This window comes from Aulostomus chinensis, chromosome 4, assembly GCF_037954235.1.
Source record: "Aulostomus chinensis isolate RoL2024-O1b breed Wild chromosome 4, RoL_Achi_v1.0, whole genome shotgun sequence".
NCBI lineage: Eukaryota > Metazoa > Chordata > Actinopteri > Syngnathiformes > Aulostomidae > Aulostomus > Aulostomus chinensis.
In genome coordinates this window covers 9,832,166-9,855,828 of record NC_141323.1, presented here as the reverse complement: position 1 = coordinate 9,855,828, position 23,663 = coordinate 9,832,166, and the positions used below count along the sequence as shown (strand labels likewise).

Sequence of the window (23,663 nt, the reverse complement as noted above, 5' to 3'; positions counted from 1 at the left end):
TATTTTTTAAAACTGTTTTTAACATGTGTTTTCCCCGTAATGAATGAATTCCAACCCTGTTTAACATTTTTCATGTTGTACTTGTTATACATGCTTCATGATGCACGATTGTTTTGAATTCATATTTGTTGTTCTGACCTGTAAATTCTGAGATATGATTTTTTTATTGACGTGTTGACGTGTGTTGTGTTACGTTATTAAGTCAATTATTTTTTTTAAAATTTATTTTATTTGAAAGGTTCTTCTGAAAAATGACCTCTGAAATGAAGGTATTCGCATTTTACCCTTTCTAACACTGGGGGGCAATGTTGCACAGCAGATCCCTTCATCATGCCTTGATTACAAACCAGTTAAAGGTGTTGACGTTGTAGTTTCCGAGTGGTCGTAAACGCACCGTCTACTTGGAGTAACCCGCTCCGGGTTTGCGTCAACAACCGCACCGGTGAGCAGTTTGTCGGTCGGTTTAATTCGGCGCTGCACCGGAGGAGCACCGTACCGGTTCCTGTCCACACGAAGGTCCGGTGAGTACCCAGCTAACGCGCTCTTCTCCTGAGCTGAATTAGCGTAACTCACTTAGCCTGCAAGCTAAGTTAGCTTACACACGAATATATAATGACATTAGATGCGCCCATTATCGGACACGAAACCATCTGTCGCAGTTTCCATCCTTCCCCGTGAAATCTGGATCAAATTATCGACCACAAAGACAGTCCTGATGTTAAACAATAGATGACCCGAACAAACCTAAATTTCAGGTGACGTGCACTTGTGTTGTCAGTCCTCGTGTATTTAGCAACCCGTCTGTGGGGTTCGAACTGTGGCCGATAATGGAAGCAGGGCTTCCCCCCATCAGTAAGCGAGTAGTGGGGACGTTGGAGAGCGATTGGTTTTGTTGAGTGCTGACAGCCCGTCTGCCGGACCGCTATAGCGCAGCTAGCGCGGGTGCCCGGTGTGACGTTACTAGTTCGTAGCTCTACAGGATGAGCAGAGACACCTGGACGCGTCCATCCGTCATGCTTGTCACGGACGGACGGACAGCATCCGTTAGCCTTCGAGCGTTAGCCGCCAGAGCCCCGTGAAGCGGTTATTTGCCAGGTAGCCCCGCGGCTAGTGGCGGCGGCGGCTAACCCCCAGCTAGCTGTCACTGGTGTGTGCCTGTCAGACCCCGCGGCGGGACTCGAACCCGCGAGCAAACAGCAGAGACGCTGCCGGGTCAGTGTTACTGCACGTACTGCAGTTCTGGTGAGCAGCAGTCAGTCCCAGTGACCTGCTGCTGATGGCATGATGCCCTCACCCGTCGTGTTTCAGCGAGCTGATGGAGGGGATTGAGACTCGGGTTCGCTAGTTTCAATCCGCCCGCGCTCACGCGTCCCGTGCTGAATCATCCTGGGGGGCTCAGCTCGAGTCCTCACCCGGACAGCAGCCTGGGACATCCCCACCCTCCACATCCATGTGGTGTCCTGCTTGATTCTGGACTCGTTTCAGGACTCAGAAGCTTCAGCTGCGGTGACTGGTGTCTGTGTCACAGGGCAGCTCTCCAGGTGAACGCCGTCGAGCTCCAGCTGTCTGGGCTGCTCAGGGAATCTCTGCTCATCACCAGCAGCGACTCGGGGAGACTCAGACCTTTAGTTTTTTGTCAGAAGTTCATTAAAGACGAAATATCAGGTTCTCCACACAGAAGACAACGACTTGACACCAGAACTTCTTGATCCAGGTTTTGGATTGGAATGAGAACGATGATGTCACTCTGAGCTCTCCCTCGCTGCATCAGCAGTCAGGTTCATCACAACAGACCGACCAGTGGGCGTGGAGCAGCTTCATCGGCGCATTTGGTCTCGTTTGTTGTCCAGCAATGCAGGAGCACAGGGTCTTTCTGTGTGAGTCTCCATGTTCTCCCTGTTCCTGCTGGGTTCTCTCTGGTACTCCAGCTTCCTCCACAGTCCAAAGACATCAAGAGGGACCAGGTTAATCCAGACTCTAAATTGACCGTAGGCGTGGCTGGGAGAGCCAATGGTTGTCTGTCTCTATGTGTTGGCCCTGCCATGGACTGGTGACCTGTCCAGGGGGAAGGCTGCTGGGATAGGCTCCACCCCCACCACCCTGAACAGGAGGAGAGGGAGAAGATGGAGGGATGATGGAGGGATGGATGATGATGGATGGAGGGAGGGATGGATGGATGATGGATTGAAACCTGTCAAATAAACAACAAACTTATTAACACAGTTGGGAACAAAAAAAACAAAAAACAATTTCACTTGTAAAAGTAGTAGCAGTCGTAGTAGCAGTAGCAGTTGTAGTAGTAGCAGCAGTAGTAGTAGCAGTTGTAGTAGTAGTAGTGGTAGTAATGATAGTTGCTCATTATGTTGCAGTATAACAGAAAGTGTATTAAGTATCATGGTGTCAGTAATCAAGCATCTTGCCGTGTGTAACCCTCTCCATTATCACACGTGTGTGTTTGTACGTGTGGATGTGTGACGGTACGGTGAGGAGGTGATGGAGTCAGGAGCAGATGTCCAGTGTCCTGGCTCATGCACTCCTCCTCCCCCTCCCCCTCCCCCCGAGTGCAGAGTTTAACAGTTTGATGGCTCGGGGGACAAAGGAGTCTGTTTGTTTTCGTCCTGGGGGAGGAGCCTCCCACTGAACACGCCTCTCTGGGCGTGGGTGGCGATACAGCAGGTGACCGCCACCGTCCATGATGGCCTGTAGAGTTTTTGAGTGTCCTCTTCTTTGTCACCAGAGGCGAAGGTCTCCGTGTCAGCTGGAGTGTTTGGTTGGTCCTGATGGTGTGTGTGTGTGTGTGTGTGTGTGTGTGTGTGGTAACTGGATCTTTACCCAGAATCCCTTTGTGTGTCAGGTTACCCCCGGCTCTCTCCAGGACTGGTCTCCATGGAGACGGGCAGAGGGGAGAGAGCATAGAAGGCATGTTGGGTTTCACCTGGGTTTTATTGACGTGTGTGTGTGTGTGTGTGTGTGTGTGTGTGTGTGTGTGTCACCAACTAAGAGGGAAGTGATGTAACGAAACTTTGTTGCTCAGCTGGAACTTTAAATAAGTGAAGTTTTCTGACTCATCGCCAGCTCAAAGTCACCTGGTTCAGCTTTTGTGTATATGCTCAGTGTCAGACACACCCACTTTACACACACACACACACCTGTCAGAGCAGGTGGGACCGGTGCGCTGAAGCAACAACAGAGGCACTAATTTCCTGAGAGGAGGAGGAGGAGGAGGATGATGATGAAGGAGGAGGACCTCAGGTACGAGGTGTTGTCCGTCACTTTCATGTTAGCCGAGAATTTCCTGCTGGAGTTTGACCCAGAGTCCAGCCTCACACACCTGCCAGGGTGGGTGGAGCTCCACACCTTGATGACTCATCATGATCCTGAGATCCAGATGTCTTGGCCTGGTGGGTCCAACCGCCACCAGTGAAACCACTGGTCTGGTTCAGTCACATTCTAATTACTTGATCAACCTTTTGATTCATAAGATTACAAAAATCTTTTTTTTTTTTTTTTTTTTAAAGGTAAAATATCTTCTAACTTCCTTGATCAAATCTTAGGTTAATAAAACATCAACATTAAAAAAAACTGAATCATGTAAGGATCTTTCCTCAGCCAGCAAAAACCAGGAACCGGTTCAGTTTTAGGGTTATAAAAGTGTGTGTGTGTGTGTGTGTGTGTTCCGGTCACTCAGCTCAGTGTCGCCGCTCCTGCATTTGTGTGGTCAAATCTGCTCGTCTCTCTGTCCTGGCAGGCTGAGGCGGGTCCAGTCTCCCGCAGGCCACCAGTGGTTCTGATGAGGTTCTGACTGTCCTCAGGCACCGTCCCAGCGTCCCCATCCACAGCTGCACCATGGTACACACACACACACACACACACACTTCAAAATATATTGACTGATGAAAACTCATGAAATGATTCAAGACTTTCAACATCTCTGAATTTCACGTGTGTGTGTGTGTGTGTGTGTGTGTGTGTGTGTGTGTGTAGAGTGTATGATGTCTGAGAGCAGCTGCTATGGCCTGCAGCAGCGGTCAGACTAACGCCGAAGCTCTGGAGGGGTTCCATGAGGTCAACTTGGCCTCGCCCACCACACCTGACCTCCAGGTAGGAGGAAGGCCACCTCCCCTCATCATCCTCGACCTTCACTTTGGGTTTTGGTTGCTGAAGCTTCATGTGTGTCTGTCTTGGTTCCGCGTGTGTTCCGGTAGAACCAAGCGGAGCAGCGCCCCCCCGCCCGTCACAGCACCCCGCCCACCTCTCTGTATCGTACCCATTCTCTGGGAGCGCCCCCTCCTGGCCTCCCCTCCTCACTGCGAGCTGACCAGCTCCCCACGCAGCCCGTCTACTCCACGCCACGCCACAGTCACAATGGAAGGTAATGGCCCCCCTCCCCCGAAAAATCCTTATATGGTCATGTTCCTGCAGCTCCAGTGGTAGCACAGTGATCAAAAGAGAACAATTTATTCTGCCATCACAGTGTTCCGGGCCTGGAGGCGGAGTCAGCAGACGGTCACCTGCCACTGTGCGGCGAGGACGGGGAGGAGTGCAGCGCCTTGAGTGACAGCCTGTCGCGGCTTCGCAGCCCGTCGGTGATGGAGGTCCGAGAGAAAGGTTACGAGCGGCTGAAGGAGGAGCTGGCCAAGGCCCAGAGGGTAGGAGGCGCTACTCCTGGACCTGTGAGGACTCCAAGAGGCTTCACAGTCTGAGATACAAAAATCTGATAGGTCTTAGCTGTGTGTATGTGTGTGTGTGTGTGTGTGTGTGTGTGTGTGTGAGGCTTGGCTGCATCCCTGCTCAGCACACATTACTGACATCATCTGTTTTTCACTCAATGTCTTTGTAGGCATTATTTTTTAGCATCTTTGTTGTTTTGAATGGAAACGATCGTATCTGCATCACTAATTTTTGTTTCTTCATCTCCTTGTTTGTTGTTCCCATGCTATGATTTCCATTTCCATGTGTTTATTTGGTTGTTGCTTTTTCTGTTTTGGTATTGTGTGTGTGTGTGTGTGTGTGTGTGTGTGTGTAAGGAGCTGCTGTTGAAGGATGAGGAGTGTGAGAGGTTGTCTAAAGTCAGAGATCAGCTGGGCCAGGAGCTGGAGGAGCTCACCGCCAGCCTCTTCCAGGTCGGTGCTGCTGTCGTCCGTCTGTCCGTCTCCTCTGTTTCCCTCCAGGCAGCAGCCAGACAGACACGTGGGACCGGATCATTCTCAGGTCTCCTCCCACACTGTCCACTGCCTGGTGTCTTGTGTCTCCAGACTCTTGACTTGCTCTTGTTATCCCCGCCCACCCCAGCAGGGGGCCTCATCACCCCCAAGTGGTAGCCCAACAGGAAGCTAGCATGTCAGGGATGAGTTTTTGTTTTTATGTATTTTTTTCAATGTCATTCTCATATATTTGATATCATGGTGGTGTGGGTTGTTGGTTTGACGTGTATGTGTGTGTGTATGTGTGTTTGTGTACTTGTACACAGAGCTGAGCTTTCCTGTGTGTATTTTTACTGCAACTGTCATCCTATAGGTTGATCTGTTGGTGTTGCTTTTCAATCAGAATTAAAACTACTTTCAATCACGAGTCTAGAAAATGTTCAAAAATGGTAAAGTGTGTGTGTGTGTGTGTTTCCTAGGAAGCCCACAAGATGGTGCGAGAAGCCAACGTCAAACAAGCAAATGCTGAAAAACAGCTGAAAGAAGCTCTGGGCAAGGTGACTACAGTCAACACACACACACACACACACATGCTGCAACACACACACACACACACACACATGCTGCAACACACACACACACACACACACATGCTGCAACACACACACACACACACATGCTGCAACACACACACACACATGCTGCAACACACACACACACATGCTGCAACACACACACACACACACACACGCTGCAACACACACACACACGCTGCTGCATTTCTGTGGCAAATGCCAACGTGGTTTTCCAGAAGGGAGGCTGTGTCCCCCAGACCAAGACCTCCTCCAGGTCCTGGTCTGGTTCGTCTCTGGGTGTCCCCTCATTTCCAGAGAGTTGAGGAAGTTTTCATCTGTACACAAACGTGTCTCCCGGATCCTTGCTGGATCAGAAACTCATCTCCTCCTCCGGCTCCTCCTCAGATCGACGTCCTCCAGGCGGAGGTCCAGGCCCTGAAGACGCTGGTGCTCTCCTCACCCACCTCCCCCGTAGGTGAACTCCCCTCCTCGGGAGGTGGGGTGAAGACTCCCTTCAGGAAGGGCCACAGCAGGAACAAGAGCACCTCCTCAGCCATCCTGGGGACGCAACCCGACCCGTCGGCCACGCAGCCCATCGTACGAGAGTGCAGAGAGGTGGGCGCACATTTACGCCTGACAAATGTCCATCAGACCGGCGCTGCTCTGGAATCTCAGGGGGGGTGGGGGTGTGGTGTTGCAGGTGGACGGCCAGCTGTTCGGGGAGTTTAAGGCGTGGAGGGAGGAGCCTACGTTGGACCGGAGCTGCTGCTTCCTTGAGAGGGTTTACCGCGAGGACATCTACCCCTGCCTCACCTTCAGCAAGAGCGAGGTGCCGAGTCCTGCTCACCGTCCTCCCGTTTCACTCCTCAGTCGTCTGGTCGTCCCTGAACGACCGAACAACTTCAGACAAGTTTGCTGTCTTCCTCCTAAAATCTGTATTTCCTGGTGCTGGAGGCTGGTCGTCCTGAGCTGGGATCACAGCTGTGCAGCTGCTTGCAAACTGGAATCCCAGCCCACGGCTAACTGCTAACGGCTAACTGCTAACGGCTAACTGCTAACGGCTAACCACAACAAAGAGCTGCCAGCAAAATGAGTTTACTGTGAAATGATCAAGCCCCCATGGCACTGTGGTCGTCATCGTCATTATTCTTATTATTATTATTATTATTATTGTTATTATTATTATTATTATTATTAAAGTCATCTGCTGGTGTTTATTTCATCTGGACGTCCTGGTTGTCCTCAGCTGGGGTCGGCCATCTTGGAGGCCGTGGAGCAGAACACGCTCAGTGTGGAGCCGGTCGGGTTCCAGCCCCTGCCGGTGGTCAAAGCCTCGGCTGTAGAGTGTGGAGGACCAAAGTGAGACCACACACACACACACACACACACACACACACTCGTTCTCATCGTCGTCAATCTTTCTCTCCTTCATCTCTCCATCTTCCCTCACTCTCCTCCTCTAGTGGGCGAAGGGCAGAGCTCGTCACGTAAGTGTCTCTTCTCGTCCTCGCCTCCACTCCTCTAACTGCTCCCTCCTTCCTTCCTGCTGTCCAGGTTTATCAAAGAGATCCTGATGGATGAACCTTGATAAATATTGACCTCACTCCCTCTCCGTCTCCTCCAGTCGTACTACTGTAGTACGACTGTAGTACTCATGTACTGTTGACAGTTGTGGATCCAGAGACAAACACACACGTGGAAATAACTCTTTCTTGTGTGTGTGTGATAGAAAATGTGCCCTGAGTGGTCAGACCAAAACCTGTAAGCACAGAATCAAGTTTGGGGACTCGTCCAACTACTACTACGTGTCTCCGTACTGTCGATACCGAGTGAGTATCCGTGACGCCAAGGATCCTTCATGCGCCCTCACGCTGACACCTGCTGGACAAAAGCAGTGTTCTAAGTTTATCCCACGATAGATGTGAACTCTGATCTGAGTCCTGAGGGACCTGGTTCACCTCTGGTCCCCCAGGGGGATCAGTTGGTCCTCAAGTTTGTGAGATATTTCTGACCTGCAGGTGTCAGCGTGGAGTCCTGTTGTTCTCTTAATCCTGAATCTTGTTTGTCAAAACTTTATGGACTCAGAGTGTGTGTGTGTATTTTTCAGATCACAGCGGTGTGTAACTTCTTCACCTACATTCGCTACATCCACCAAGGGCTGGTCAAACAGCAGGACGGTGAGACACACACACACACACACACACGTTGTTTATCAAGAGTAGACAAATGAAATGGAGACATTTCTCACGTTTCTCTTCAGACTAAATGAACCCGTCATCGTCTTCTTCTTCTTCTCCTGGTTGTTTTGTAACTCTTCAGTGAGTGGATGAAGGAATGTCGTTGTTGTTGTTGTTGTTGTTGTTTTTGTTTAGCAGAGCAGATGTTCTGGGAGGTGATGCAGCTGCGGCGGGAAATGTCCTTCGCTAAACTGGGCTACTACAAAGATCAGCTGTGATTGATGGAAGTTCCAGCCCTCCAATCAAAGCAGACTCTGTCCTGAAGCTCCACCCCCTCCCTGTTTCTGGTCCCACCCCCTCCTTGTGTGTGTGCGTGTGCGCACGCGTGTGTGAGAGAGAGAGAGAGAGCGGGGAAGTGTTTGTTCTCAATCATCACAAAGACACTGCTCGGTTGTTGCTGATCTGTATTAAAACATGAACGTGTACACGGAACTTTGTTGTCGTCACGACCCGCCTGAGGTCACGTGACCTTTCTTTACCGACACCAGAACTCCTGCAGGAAGTCCAGAGACACCAGACAAGTGAAACTCTAACGTGTCCGCCGCTGGCTGGATGAGCTCAGCTGAGGCTCCGTCACCTCCACAGGTTCCACGCGTTCTCCACGTTAGAACCGCAGTGAGGCTGCACTACAAGTGAGGAACCATCGGCGGTCAGATTTCTTTCTAAAACGTTTGGGAGGAAGATGTTGAAAGTGTAATAAAACCATGTTGCATGAAGGTAACGAGGACTAATTTTAAAAGAACGTGTAAACCTTTCTTTGCAGGTGAAATGAGTTCCTTCATGAATCAGCGGCACTCTCCACGCGGCCTCTGTCCTCAAAATTAAGATTCTTTTCATCTTTATGACATCACAAATGACTGTTTTTCCACAATTTTGATTTGAAATGTCCCTTTTATCTTTTTAAAAGTTGTTTCTCCCATTCCTTTTCTTGTGGTTGAAGCACCTCTACAGTTTTAGCTCTGACAAATCCGATTTTTGCATTAAAACACTGACAAAAACCCCACAAATATCTGAGCTCTGAATGAAGATTTGCTGAATCTGTTCAAACCACAGCGGCTCATCAGAGAGAGAGCGGTGGGAGGCGGGGAAGCCTCAAAAGGCCTTTTTAAACATTTCGGATGACATCAGTCACTTCGCTGTGATTGACGACTCACCCTCAGAGTAGATTTCTCTCTCAAAACTATGGAGGCAAATCATTCTCATGTTTTTGACAAATCACAAAATGCTTTTTCCTCACTCCAACATGACCTCGCACTGTCTTGAGATTTTTTTCTCAAAATATGTTTTTTTTTCTTTTGAAGGTTGATGTGTGAAACATTTCATTTTCCCGTTGCTGTCACACTACAGTTCTGAAGATCAGAGACCGGTTAAATGTTTCGTCTGTTAAGTTTGAAAGGCCCAAAGTTGTCTGTGACGAATCGGCGCCGATCAAACCAAACTGTTGTCCTTCAGTGGGTGGGAGGTTTGGGCTTTTGTTCTGTTGGGGAGTGAGGAGGAGGACTGGCGGCGTCCAGCTCCACGCAGCGATAATCACTTTGTACACTTCTCTAAAAATGTCTTTGCAGCTTTATTGTCTCTGTAGGAAAACCTTTATTTGTGATGTGGTCGGTGAAGCTTCAGGTGGAGTTCAAGGAGAAATCGTGTGTGTGTGTGTGTGTGTTCTGTTGTTCATTTAAACCCCACCAAGTCACTGTCACTCTCCCAGTTTGGTTTAGTGCCTTTTCTCTCAGACACTCTGAAATAAAAACAGTGATACCTCTGATGTATTAGTGTGTGTGAGACGCCTCCTGAGGGCAGGTCAGAGGTCACGCTCAGGCGGACGGATGATCCACGAAAGCCCTGCGGCTTCACTTGTGTTTGAGTTACAGGTTATCAAAATAACCAACTGGTGTTCCTGCTGTGCTGATCAACGCTGGCGCTCGTTTATGACCGTGTGACTTGTAAAACATGGCCGACACCTTGACAAACGACACGCCTTTTAATTAATCAAAAAGCACGAGTTCATCTACATGTTGCATTTATTCATCCAGCAGAAATGTGATGAGCTGTTAATTCATGTGAGGAACCCTGAAAATGGGAGACTCTATAAATTAGTACTTCAGTGATTATCAGGAAGCTGCTGAACAAAGTAGAAACATTCAAATACGACAGAAACGCTGTGACGTCACAACAGACGAGTGCAGTTGAACTACGGCTGCTGAGAAGGGCCACACCCATCTCTGACTGCTGCTGGGGACCATGAACGCATCACCACGGCGTCCAGCCAACACTGAGTAGGGTCCTTCTCAACATCCGTGAGACGTGAAGTCACCGGACGCTGTTTGGGGTTTAGGAGCCGATCAAAAACCAACTATCAAACAAAATCTAGAAGCTTGTGATCGACAACCGATCAGGCAGCTGACGGCCTGGAGCTTTGGAGTCCAAGATGTTGCCATCACACAGTTCGTCCACCAGAGAGCGCTGATGAGTTTCAGCTGAACATAACTTCATTACGTCTGACGGGAGTTCACAGGAGTTTAATTTCGCTGACTCAGAGACTAAAATATGACTGAAAATGACTTCTAGCGTCGATCAATAAAAGTGGTTAAATATGCAGGGCCATGGAAGGCTGTGATGCGGAGCAGCAGCTGGCGGCGAGGAACAACACTGACAGCAACGCTGACAAGGGTTTTCATCAATGATGAACAAAATCACAACAGAAACATGGATATCGTCTCCCACCTACACCCGTCTGTTAAGCAGTCCAGGCTGATGACATCATCACTGATGTCATCCTGTGGCCATTCAGGCATCAGGAGCATGCACACAGGGAATACGGTAAACATGGCAGCTGTGCTTCAGCAGCAGAGGAGCCAAGTAGTGACGACCTTCAATATCCAGCAACCCCAGCATGGGTGAACAGCTCACTGCCGTTGGAGGCTTGCGGCGAAGCGGCGGTGACGAGCACGATGAGGGTAACGAGGGTGTGTCACCAAGGACGTCATCATGACATCACGTTATACCGTCTGAGACTGCAGGATTGTACGCAAGCTCAAAAAGCACAGACACAAACCTGCTACAGTGTTGGTTCATGTGACGAATTTTGGAGAAAATAAACGACTACAGAAAGTCAGAGATGGGACTTTTTCCTGGCTCTGTCCTCTGTCGACGCTGACGTTTGTCTGAGGGGACAGGAGCCAGGGACCTTGGCTAGTTAGCTTAGCACAAAGAATGGCAGTGGGTGGGAAGTGTTAGCATAGCTCCATCAAAAGTCATCAATAATATATAATACCAGTTTAACATGAGGAGCCGTTGTAGTGGTAGAATCAGACACGTAGCCGGAACTACTTTCCTGACTGGGAGCAGTGATTTGACGCAGCACCTCCAAAGCTCCATTGGAACTTGGGTCAACAGAACCAAAGGTTCCAAGCGGAAGAATGCTAACAGCTCAAATGAGATAAAGGTGAAAAATGAGAAGAATGTTTGAGATCAACCAAACTCCTTTGCTTCTACTTCCGTGTCATGAGCAACGTCCTGTCCTGGATCAATGTTTTTCATTGATTGTTGATCGGTCGATTATCAGTGTCAGACATGAGTGAATCATGGCGTCCAGGGCGGTTCCTCTGGACCTGAGGGACAGACAGTGAAGTTAGAGTGAGGAGTCTCATCAGTCTCATGTTTCCAGTCTCCTGCTCCATGCTGCCTCCTCTACTGAGGCCACACCCCCCACGCCAACCCGGGCAGGATGAGCGCGATGAGCACGGAGGAGAACAGGTTGACGGCATTATTGTCCAAGATGGGTTTCCCACATATCCAGCGCGTGGTGGCTGACTCGTAACTCACCACCTTCCCGATGCTCGAGTCGAAACCTGGGGACGGGGACAGGAACAGGAAGTGGACGTCACGTTTTAATCTTTTGAAGAACACTTGACAAAGCTGACAGGCATGTTTGAGAACATCAAAACAATCTAATCAAAAGCAAACCTACGAGCCGTGTGACACCGCAGCACCTCGCCCTCCGAGGGACGGCGCCGTCCCACAGCAGGGAGGTTCTGTCTCGTTTGATCTTTGTCAAGTTCAAGACGGATTTCTTCCATTTGTTTGAAAATGTTCAACACTTCAGTAGAGTTGGACCCCATCAATCCTTTCACCCTCAAACCTACCAGAATGTTCCGGTACTGCGAGTAATCAGTAGGAGTACTTGCGTTTGCTTGTACCTGAGTACTGCATGTGAGCTCCCAGGAAGGAGTCCAGCATGGAGCCGAGTAATCCAGCCACGCCCCCGTACATGATGATGGGCCACTGGGGGTTGGCCAGGTGGAGGTCGCTGACAAACAGCATCTGAGTGACAAAGTAGGCCCCGCCCACCACAAGACCGCCAAGAAAGCTGGCGACCAGTCCGACGGAGGTAACTCCTCCATTGGTCCCTGCAGGGAAAAAGAAACCAGACTCATTCTCCAAGTTCCAGAGAGATTCTTCAGAGGAACTTTCCAGAGAAAAACTGACATCCTTTGAGGTCCGAACCTGCCGGCGTTCACCGGGGGGAGGTCACACATTTACATGCTGCAGTGTTGAGTCACATGTTCAAGGACACACTCACGACCAGCCTGTGAGCGTGCGGCCAAGGGAATTCTGGCTCCGAGTGAAAGCCAAGGTTCAAACTAGAGGCCACTGAGAACGTGCGTACCTGCTGGGACATCCTTCCAGGTGGTGATGAGCTTGGGCTGTGACTGGCTGAGGACAGGCCCCACCTCCGACGCCCAAGTGTCCCCGGTGCTGCAGGCGAGCGCGCCCAGTAGAGACAAGCACATCCAGGAGGCCGAGTACTGCTTCCCAAAATCAACGGGGATCTCACCTGGACCCACCTGGAACAAGACCACCATCTGATCAAGTTCTCACGTCTCCTTCAGAACTTTCTGATGTTGGTTCGAACAGGAAGTGCAAACGTTTCCATATCAACATGCAGGAGCTGGAAACTCCGATTTCCACTACACTGGTGTTATTATTGTCTCTCTCTTTGTCTGTCCTTGGATCAGTTGTTCCCTGTGAGAATAAAAGGGGATTCCTGGCATGATGGACCCCCGTGTGCTCCCGGGCTCAGTCATCGCGACGAACCCCAAACTATCGGAGTTGTTCCACGTGAACATTACGATGTCAAAGCAGATGACGTTGGGATGTTGTACAGTCTGACTTCGACCCCGATCGGCGTCACACACGCCAACGTTCTCACTCTGGGTATGCGGGACCCGCTTGTCTGATTTACCTCAATCATGTACAGCAGCGCCAGCTCTGTGGGGACCCCCCCGTTACAGAAGACCTGGATCCAGTTCCTCTGGCCCCCTGACACAAACACACGCATCCAATTCAATGTCTTCATTTCGATCTCGAGACACGTGAAGTGTTGAAGTGTCTGGCACCTTCTTTGTAGTCGGCGTCTATTTTCTTCTTCTGTGCTCCGCCCCAGCGGGTCAGTCTGGAGGAGGTGATGAAGAAGGCCAGCAGAGAGGAGAAGAAGCTGTAGTTGGCCATCGTCAGCACGAAGCCCACCAGGAGAGCTGAGAACCACACACAGATCTGGAAATTAAGCTCAGGGGATGAGAAGGCAGGCTGTCCAGGAGAGGAGCCTGGAGTCAATCTGTAGGGACAACTGCACCCTCGCGTGCGCCGGAACAATCATCAGTCACACAAGTTTACTCAAAATGCACTTTTTAAGATGAATGAATGAAGTTGGAAAGACGGTGGTTCATGGAGCTCAAAAGTTTGTCACCCCTGAATTTGTGAAGCCGATGCAGCAAGAACACTGCTAATGACAAACCAGAACATTGGAACCTGTGGACTGAGCTCCGGGGCCCAGGACGCTACAAGTCCTCCTAGGATGAAGGTGAGATTTTGCATGCCTTGCTGAAATATACTAAAGTTATTGTATAAAAAACATCAGCTGACTCAGAGAGGGTTGGGAGGAGGCTTTTCTGACGGAATGACCCAGTTACTTTTCCCCCTCTGGGAGCCTCCTGTGGCTGAAGTGAGTATTACAACAACAAAGAGAAGAAAATCTTAAAATTAAATTTTTTTTCTTTTCTACGCATTTTTCCCTCACCTATTTTTATACATTGGGACTATTTTCTGCTTGTTCTGTAGATTCTCATTTGCTTTCCTCGTTAACTGATGGAAGTGTAGCAACGCGCTGGGGGGTGCTTGTGGCTCAGATCCGTCAGGTTGTGGTCTGATGACATTCGTCCCAGTAAGACCGAGGCGGAATGTTTGCAACAAAGCTGTGGTCACCATCTGACAGATTTATCCTCCAGCACCCCCCCCCCCCCCCCCACAACCAATCATGCAGATTTTTAATTTGCTCGAAGAAGTCTTTGCCAATCATTGATGAAAGGGTATCAATACGTGGTCATGCATCCCACATCACAACACATTGTTTTGATCAGCATAAACAATGGACAAATCAGAAGAATGACAACTGCAGATAAGTTAATTAGTTCATCAAACTTTGAAGACTGGAATCTAGGACTTTGCTTTGCTATGTGAGAGTTAAAAATGCAGTTGAAGAAGAGGACAGCAGGACGTGGATTGATGTCAACAAAGGAAAATAAGAAAAAAACACACTGACTTCATCATTTGGGACAGAACTTTATGGCCGATAGAAGAAGTAACGGGATTTTTTGGGGTTTTGTAGCAGGGATGTCAAATTGATTCCAATTAGCATTTGGGACTATAAACATGTCTTTTGTTGAGCAATTCTCTGGAGGGTTTCAAAAATAAAAAAAGCTACAGTGACATTTCCCACGTCATCAAACTGCTTGTTTGATGACCAAAAAGCCCGTTTGACTTCAGAATCTCATGTCAGATCTCCTCAGCGATGATTTGAACTACAAGTCAGTCAACAACAAGCAGGACGCACACGAATCCAGAGAGTTGAACAATCTTCTATCAAACCATCTGTTGTCAGGGAGCATCGAGGGACACTTAGCAACCCTGAGGCTGATCAGATCACATGGCACTTCAGCCAACGTCAGGCACTTTGTGACTGGTGGATGCTGGAGGTTCAGTTCTACATCAGATCCACCAGTAAACACCAGACTGGTGGATGCTGGAGGTTCAGTTCTACATCAGATCCACCAGTAAACACCAGACTGGTGGATGGTGGAGGTTCAGTTCTACATCAGATCCACCAGTAAACACCAGACCGCTGGATGGTGGAGGTTCAGTTCTACATCAGATCCACCAGTAAACACCAGACCGCTGGATGGTGGAGGTTCAGTTCTACATCAGATCCACCAGTAAACACCAGACTGGTGGATGGTGGAGGTTCAGTTCTACATCAGATCCACCAGTAAACACCAGACCGTGGATGGTGGAGGTTCAGGTCTACATCAGATCCACCAGTAAACACCAGACTGGTGGATGGTGGAGGTTCAGTTCTACATCAGATCCACCAGTAAACACCAGACCGGTGGATGGTGGAGGTTCAGTTCTACATCAGATCCACCAGTAAACACCAGACCGGTGGATGGTGGAGTGGTGGAGTGTTTTAACAATGTGGGTTGCTAACAAGAGTCCAAAGAGCCAACAGAGGCTGTGGAAGTCACGTGACCCTGGTGTAGTTCCTTCGCTAACGTTAGCTTTGAAACGCTAACCACTGCATTCGGCTTCAAGCATCGTCAAAGTTGTTCATCAGTGAAGATGAATCAGGTCACTAAGAGGTCCTCCTTCATAGCTGCGGCGAGGACTTGAGACGTCCTCCAGGTTGGAAGATGGATCGTCCGTCTCTGACCACCTCAGTCAATGCCAGAGACACCAGGTTGCTCCTCATGTTCTCTGTCTGTCTGGACGTGTTTGAAGATCCAGAACATGGCTGGATGGGTTCAAACACATTCCACTAGTGAGATTTGATTTGTTTTGTAGGTTCTAGAGGAAAACCTAACAGAACCAGCACTGACTGGCTGAACTTCCCAGGCTTACCTGGAAATACAACGTTCCCTCGCCTCAGGCTGAGGACAAATGCCTTCTTTATAATTTACAACATACAGCAACGAGGAAGCTTCGTAAATACACGTTTAACTGGGCTTGAACCTCAGGAGCGGAGTTCTGAGGAGCAACAGGAACGGCAGTCGCGTCTACTGGCTCTTGATCTCACAGCACATCTCTGGCCGACAGGCCAAGCTACACAGTTCCGACTGTTGATGATCATCACGGTTGACTCAAGTGCAGCTGCAAGAACTTGCTGAAGCTACAACTGGCAAACGAGGACTGAGGAAAGCTCCTCTTCCGTTTCTCTGGCTGTAAAGACTCACTGTGATGGGCGGTGCTAACCTTGGACTGACAGAACCAACTATGAGCAACCACAGCAGCATAAGCTGACTGCTTTATTATATTTGACATCAAAAAATATGCAACACTTAGCAATGAAGTTCACCTTCAATGTGGAGGCTAACTTTGTTAGCAACTTGCTGCAGGCAGGTGATGTTGTGTCCTCGGCTCGTCAGTTGATGGCAGCAAAAATACTAAACTGAGGCTTCAAAATGGGGATCCACACCACCCGCCCAGCACCACCCTGCCTCAACCCTATGATAAGAGTTATTATTTCATGACTAACATGTGAACTATTTCATGTAATCCTCTATTGTTTGTGTTCCCCAAAAAGGGGGCAGGACCCCAAGATGCACATGGAAGAGGTCGCAAAATGATTCCCAAAAATCTTCTCAAAAGTTCTAACAGACATAAAAAAACTGAATTTGTTTCCTTTGTTAAAATTGTGCAAAAACTCCTATTAAAAACAGCAGTTACATTTTAAATCAATTCAAATTGACTGGATCAGCTTGTTAGTCTGTGTGTGTGTGTGTGTGTGTGTGAGAGACAGCGGGGGCTGTGCTCAAAGTTGGGGAATCTCTCCTCTAATAGTCTTGACGTCAAAAGAAGGATAATGAAGTCAAAAAGGACCCAAAATGAGCTGCAGAGAGCCGGACAAACGTTCAGACGTTCCCACGCTCTCTGGAGGACTGTAGTGACCCAGCGCTTGAAATCAAGTGACATCTCCAATGCTATCAAGTCTTTTTCTGTTTTGCTCCATGACAATCAAATTGCTTCATTTTGTTTCTTGGGGCTATAAACTTATTTTTTGTCTCCACGTCTCTTGGTGGACGCTGGAATTGAAGAACACAGATCATGTCCACCAAACATAGAAATCCAGCATCATGTTTCATCCAAATAAACTCCATCTGTTTTCAGATAAAGAGCTTCAGTGACCAAATGTGACCTGAAAAGAATCTCTGCTTGGAATTAAAGGTCAGATGTTGGGATTTTAACTGCTGGTCAGCTGAGAGTCGTGAGTACCGATATTCTGCTCGGCCTTGTGTTGCGGTTCGAGGGAAAATCACATCAACCTTGAGGTTGAGAATATTTTGTGACAAATTTAAGCAGCACTTGGTGAGACTTAGCGGGGACAACAGTCAGCTCTTGAACAGCTGGAGAAAACAGTTTTTACAGTCAGGAGGTCTTCAGCTTTATTCCACGCGTGTAATAATCAGAAATCCGCAGACTACAACACCTAAGCCCACATGTCACTCGCGGTCACGTTTAGGTGGCATTCTGATGCGCCGCTGGTGACCCATCAGTCCATGGTCAGACGTTGGCTTCAGTGTCACTTTGTCACGAACAGAACCATGAAGAGAAACCCTGAGTGAGCCAAAAACCAGCCACCAACCTGCTTCAGGACAATCCTGCACATCTGGAGGTGAGACAGGAAGCAAAGTGACCTGATACAACGCGCCACGCTCCCCCTGACGTATGCATCCAAAAGAGAAGCTGAGTTGGACTGAACACATCCTCAGAAAACCCGGTTGCCCTGGGAGGAGCTGGAGAAGTGTCGCGGCAGGAACGCCCGAGGCTGGGCTCACCTGAGGAGACGGTACCGGCGTGAAGTGGAGGACAGCTGTCAACGCCTCTTCCTCAATCCAAGTCAAGAATTAAGATGCAACATCCAACCAGCAGGAGGTGAAACATTGGTTAAAGGAGCAACGTGTGTTCAAGTACGTTTCTGCAGTGACGTCCCAGCCAGCAGGCCTCAGGAAGCATCTGTGTTCAGTACAAACCCCTCCAGCCTCGCCGCGATCCATGTCTCTACAGTCCAAATGGGAATGACGAGGGACAGAACCATAACTCCTTCCAATACTGTGAATCACATTGCAAATTAAATCGATGTTCTCCAAAGCATCCAGGCTTACTTTAAAAGAAACAAAGTCCCACAACAAATGTAATTCCTAGACAGAAGTCCTTGGTTTGTTGTGTTTGAGTCCAGGGACGACGCGTGACAGCTGCCCATCAGGCTGAATGACATCAGTCTGATGGGCGTTTCTTTAGCCCGTGTGATGTGTCATTAAGAGTGAAACTTGTCATGTCTGAAGGGCTCATCCTTGAACTTGACTTATTCATCTGTCAGAGCTCAGCAGCACTGCTTTATTCGAAAGGGTTGTTGTATTTTTCCACAGTGCAGAAACATGAGGCTCGTCATCGATGCTTCAGAGTCTAAAGTCTGACAAACTTGCTTGTGATTCCCTCTTAGACTGAAAAGTCAGACAAACATGCAACATACGGTGGGGGATTTGTGCTGCCAGTTGAGCTCAGTGTCTTGTGAGTGCGGCCCAGTCAGCTAATAAGCATCTTGCAGCATGACTCTGTTCTCAGACTCCCACAGAGATTCAGAGGAGACTCACAGAGATGATGATGTCACGGTGATGACCACTGATCATCACATGCTCACGGCTACTTCACAAGTACATAAAAAACCCAAACTATTCGGTCATTTTGGTGATTTTATCACATCAAAGTCAACATTTGAATACAAAGTAATTCTATGTCTGGATTCTCGGAGGCCGAGGCTTCGACTCACTGAAAACTGGTGGTGAATGGCGCCATTGGCAGATTCAGGGACAAATGACTGAGACCAGCAACCCACATTTTGAAGATAATTAAAAGATTCTAAATTTACCAGTGTTGGATTTAATGACACGTTTTAAGCCATAATACAAAATGTTCAAGTGTCTTTAAGTTTTACCAAACCGTTCCGTGGGTCCGTCATCCAACGTATTTTCACCGTTTCAAGTACGCCTGCCCAGCTGATGTGACCGAACCGGACCCAGACCCCCAGCCTCCCCCGGCCCTGCTCAGAGACATCTGGACCGGCGTCACACTGACGCGCTGCGCAGAGGGATCCCATCCCACATCGGGACCACACCACTGCGCCACGTTCACTAGCTAGCTGCTAATGTTGCTAATATCCCAGGGCTTTGCTGCTGAACCCACGTTATGAGAGCAGTGACTGCGAACCTCAGCAGCGACGGGCTGTTCAGCCATGGTGTGAAGGAATGTTGTGGTGGGAACAGCAGTGTCAGTTGAAGTAAAACACAGGAATACTCAACGGATGCTTCAGGAAACCGTTGACCTACCTCCCAGCGCTCCGGAGGAGTCCAGACTACGCCTCTTCAGGGCTCGGATAGTCACCACCAGCGGAATCAAGATGGAGAACAACCATCGCCATGGCGAAACAGGCTGTAGTGTCCCTGGAATCACACAGAAATGTAGAATATCATTTTCTCTGCACTTGAGGGCTTTCAACACAGCGTGCAGCTTGACAACGCTCCCCTCACATAAGAGGTTAAATCTGGTTTGCTCTGGTGACAGAGCAGCAGCATCAGACCATATGACAACTTCCTTCTCTAGCGAGGAATGTCACGGGGCCACTGAAGCAGGAAACATACAAATTCCACAGATTAGACCATGAAACATTCAAACCAAGACGGATTGATCTGGAGAAGCAAGTTTCCACATAGACATGAGAAAGGGGGCTTCTGTGGAGGTCCAGATCTGCTCACTGAGACCACATTCACAGAGAGAGACCATGACAACTTCAAGGCGTGCCAGCTTGACATGACGCGGCGTGAAGAGGCCCAAGGCCTGGACAACTCCAGGTCAGACCGTGATGCTGATGGTCTCGTGTTTTCCTGTCAGTGTCTTGGACCTTTCAGGTGCCGTGATGCTGTTGCAGCATGAATCCGTCTCTGAGTCAGGTTCACGTCACAGAGCTGTGAAAAAGCCTCATCCACGTTTCAAATGCTTCAAATTCTTCATAAATCTGCAGCGGAGGCTTTCACGTGTTTGCTGCTTCACTGTGTCATGTGAACCATGAAGGCACCACCTCAGGTACGGTCACCTTCAGGTTGGACTGAGTGACTCAGAGGAGAGAGGCACGTGGGAGAGGTAGGGGGAGGCACGGGGCGGAGAATAAGGTGAGATGAGATGGAGATCCGCCACCTTCCGCTCCAGAGTGGTTGCAGCAGCTTCAGCTGATTGTAGCTGATAAGAGAAGAAGCGTGTCATCTGAAGTACACGCAACTCATCACCGCCATCATCACTGGAGGTCTAGGAAAGCCAGCAGGGGCTTCTAATCCAAGATGCACTGACCACATTCTATCTTCTGAACCACAAAAAACCATGAGGATGTTTAATGAGCTTTTCAGCTTTTGTCCGTTTCTGGGAAGAAATGAAAGAAACAATCCATAAAACCTGAACAATCTGAGCCTTTATTCCAGGCAGCACATGATTTGATTTGACTAAATTCTTTCAAGAGCACAGTTGTCAGAACCACCACGGTCAAACGCTTCATAGACAAGTCTGTCCCACACCACTGGGATCAGGAATCCCAGCTCTAACATTCATTAAAGGTTTACGACGTCCGTGAGGCATCCAGCATCTGAAGATCTACATCTAAACTTTCTGTAACCTGCTGAGGTTTGGAGAGAAAAGCCTTCCCAGGTTGCCATGGTGAGAGAGAGAGAGGGAGAGAGAGAGAGACAGGTGTGGCAGCTCACCATAGTAGGTGCTGACGGTGAGGGACAGCGACCAGAAGAAGAGCGACAGTGCCAGAGTGGCACACAGCAGGATCATGTCAGTCATCATCTTGACGTACTCCTTCGTCAGCTCCTTGCCCTCAGAGTCCATGCTGACAGAAACACCAACCTGCAGGAGGCAAAAGTCCGTCAGCGCGTCTGAGCTGCACTCTGGTGGCTCACAATGTCTCCAAACCGCTGTGACTGAGCAAAATAAATGGACCGCACGACACATCCCCTTTCCCCAGGACAACGGACTTGTTAGCAGCAGCTGTTGGGTTGAACATCATGAGTGAATGGCAAAGTAGCGTCTCCAGGCCCCTAGATGGCACTGTTACAGCTCCAAGAGGGTTTAACACCTTCCAGTGAAGAGAAGACATGATTTTAACCCTAACGATTCAATAAAGCCTTTGAATCGGCCTACACGGTTCAAGATCACTTCTCCTTCAAGTGGTTTAGGCCTGTAAACTGAACCCATAAATCTGAAACCAGCCCCAGAACCACATCCTGATCTCCTCAACGCCGTACGCCAGGAAGGCCTGGGGGGGACTAGTCCCAGAGACTCACAAGAAAACTACTTGAATCATTTGAGAGGCCCAACTTCCTCCATCAGTGGTGTTTCATCAGAGAAATGAACAGAAAATCGATTCGACACCTATCATGCTTCAGCCCCGCTTTCTAATCAGGAAATCCCGTGTGACGGTGCTTCTCCTCCCTGCACGTAGCCTCCATCTCAGGTCCGCTGTCTACTCAGGATGGATGAAGGGTGGCCGCCACGTCAAAGTAACCAGACATGGTTACACAGAATCTGGGACGTTTAGGGAGGTTTGAAGAAAGTTTCTGATTTCATTCATTTTTAGTAAACGTAGCAGTTGAAGGGAGGGTGGTGGAGGAGGGAGGGATGTTGGAGGAGGGATGGTGGTGGTGGAGGGAGGGTGGTGAAGGAGGGAGGGATGGTGGACATAGGGATGGTGGAGGAGAGAGTGAGGGAGGGTGGATGGAGGTATGGTGGTGGAGGAGGGTGGATGGAGGTATGGTGGTGGTGGAGGGAGGGGTGTTGGAGGAGGGAGGGAGGGTGACGCTGAAGAAAGGCAGCTTTGAAGTGGAAGGATCAACCTCCAGTAATGATGGAGAACAACATGGAGTCCTAATTCTTCACCATGACGTCATTAATTGTCATGATGAAAGGCAAACAAGAGCGGTTCCATCTCAGCGGGAATGAAACCGAGCACCAACTCGGACTCGACCTCTGTTCCAACAACCACATGTCACAAGACCACTGGGTCACAGTTCACCAGCTCCCCTCGGATGTGATTCGGCTCCGGTCCTCCTCCGCCGGGCTGATCTCGTCCCCCGAGGCGCAGGACAGAATCATGTGGTGAGCTACAAGTGCTCGCTGGGGCTGAGGAGCGTTTCCAGCCCCAGCGAGCAGCTTGCGAGCACGGCAGAAGCGACCAGACGGACGGAAGCGTTTTTTTTTTTTTAAAAAAAGCTTTAAAAACAAATAGAAATTTTTAAAAAAATGTCGGTGACGTTCAGCTGCTCATACTGGACTAATAATAACGGATCTGCTCCGTCAGGGAACTCACCCGCTTTCCCGGGAGCCATCGTGTCTTCTCCCAGAAACAGTCGGCAGCAAATGTTTTAGTTACTTCAGTCTCCAAAAACGCGATTATTAAAACGATATTTCTCACGTTCAGAGACCGACGTCTGTCCGCTCAGTCCGGGCTCGGCGGCGCCTCTGCTCGCAACAGCTGTGGTAAGATGGGACGGACACTTCCGCAAACTTCTTCTTCTGCCGTGTCATTTATGGCAGGTGGCGGCTGTGTCACCACACTGCTGCCCCCTTTAGGTGATAAACTGACGTGTAACGACAGCCGGAATTTAAGAAAGAATTTGACATAAAAAATGAGGACAACAGGCTGGAAAAACACTAAACCTCACATGTCCAGACATGATTAAATAGTCACACTTAACAATTGTGTCAAAATAAAGGAAATGAAGCACTAGAAGAGAGGACAATAGAGCAAAAGTGCAAAGATGAGAGAGAGTAGAAAATGAGATGTGTGTAAGGTACGCATCAGTACTCTTAGCAAGGAATAAAATGTGCAGACAGTGACAAAAGCATCATTCAAATCAGTTCATGAGTCCACATGAGATTAAAATCCAAATGTTGTTCATTAGACATGTTTGAGAGCTCGATGTGAGACGTTTCCTGCTCCCCTCGACAGATGAAGCTCAGTGTTTGTGGCCTGGAGGCTGAAAAGTTCCACATGATTCTCATGTCGGATTCATTTTGTACCGAATACTTTTACTGACTCAAATCATACTCGTAGGACAACCTTTCAAATCGGATTTTCACAGAGAACAGAACACTGACGCCATCGCCGCCACCATCACCACCACCACCACCAACAACACTAATAATTATAATAATAATAATAATGATAATAGTAATAATAATAATAATAATAATAGTCGTAATAATAATAGTAGTAGCAGTAATAATAATAATAATAACAGTAGTAGTAACAGTAATAATAATAATAGTAGTAGCAGTAGTAGTAGTAGTAGTCATCATAATAATAAGAATAATAATAATAATAGTAATAATAATAATAAGAAGAAGAACTTTTATTATTACAACCATTATTATTATTAAAATTGTTCTTGTTTTTATTATCATTATAATATTGTTGAAATGAGTGGGACTTTGTGGAAGGAAAACTGGAACATACGGAAACACTGCACAAACAAGGATGAGGAAGGATAGGGAATCTTGATATGTTGTGTTTCCTGGCAGCATCAGTTGGTGTTGGTCATGTTTCTCTTTAT

The 23,663-nt window shown here is 48.6% G+C and overlaps 2 protein-coding genes across 6 annotated transcripts; one reads left to right on the top strand and one right to left on the bottom strand.

Annotated features, from left to right (window-relative positions):
- The first annotated feature begins 93 nt into the window (after positions 1-93).
- rab3ip (RAB3A interacting protein (rabin3)) lies at positions 94-9,732 on the top strand. 5 transcript variants are annotated; one of them, XM_086201661.1, is made up of 14 exons: positions 95-521; positions 3,749-3,849; positions 3,985-4,101; positions 4,206-4,372; positions 4,475-4,649; positions 5,028-5,123; positions 5,624-5,701; positions 6,125-6,334; positions 6,420-6,548; positions 6,966-7,078; positions 7,183-7,206; positions 7,449-7,548; positions 7,827-7,896; positions 8,095-9,732. In XM_086201661.1, exons 3-14 carry the CDS (start codon positions 4,012-4,014, stop codon positions 8,172-8,174), a joined length of 1,332 nt encoding a protein of 443 aa, XP_086057787.1. In that variant the 5' UTR covers positions 95-521; positions 3,749-3,849; positions 3,985-4,011; the 3' UTR covers positions 8,175-9,732. The 5 variants fall into 5 exon arrangements, with proteins under 5 accessions (XP_086057790.1, XP_086057787.1, XP_086057786.1 ...); XM_086201660.1 differs by having other exon boundaries at positions 99-516; positions 8,092-9,732; XM_086201659.1 differs by having other exon boundaries at positions 99-521; positions 8,092-9,732.
- Positions 9,733-9,913: 181 nt separating this feature from the next.
- Positions 9,914-22,626, bottom strand: tmem19 (transmembrane protein 19). Its single transcript, XM_086201665.1, has 8 exons — positions 22,418-22,626; positions 20,811-20,958; positions 19,389-19,502; positions 13,353-13,490; positions 13,199-13,275; positions 12,623-12,800; positions 12,153-12,362; positions 9,914-11,804 (listed from the first exon to the last, which is right to left on the bottom strand). Exons 2-8 carry the CDS (start codon positions 20,938-20,940, stop codon positions 11,644-11,646), a joined length of 1,008 nt encoding a protein of 335 aa, XP_086057791.1. The 5' UTR covers positions 20,941-20,958; positions 22,418-22,626; the 3' UTR covers positions 9,914-11,643.
- Between the last annotated feature and the right edge of the window lie 1,037 nt (positions 22,627-23,663).

Bases quoted from the DNA above. Each gene is read 5' to 3' on its own strand.
- rab3ip (XM_086201660.1), top strand. From the start codon at position 4,012: ATGGCCTGCAGCAGCGGTCAGACTAACGCCGAAGCTCTGGAGGGGTTC. The intron at 6,549-6,965 runs GTGCCGAGTCCT...GGTTGTCCTCAG, and splicing joins TCACCTTCAGCAAGAGCGAG to CTGGGGTCGGCCATCTTGGA. The intron at 7,549-7,826 runs GTGAGTATCCGT...TGTATTTTTCAG, and splicing joins CTCCGTACTGTCGATACCGA to ATCACAGCGGTGTGTAACTT.
- tmem19 (XM_086201665.1), bottom strand. From the start codon at position 20,940: ATGGACTCTGAGGGCAAGGAGCTGACGAAGGAGTACGTCAAGATGATG. The intron at 19,503-20,810 runs GTGAGCTGCCAC...GTGTGATTCCAG, and splicing joins CACCGTCAGCACCTACTATG to GGACACTACAGCCTGTTTCG. The intron at 12,801-13,198 runs GTAAATCAGACA...GTCTTGTTCCAG, and splicing joins CGCTGCTGTACATGATTGAG to GTGGGTCCAGGTGAGATCCC.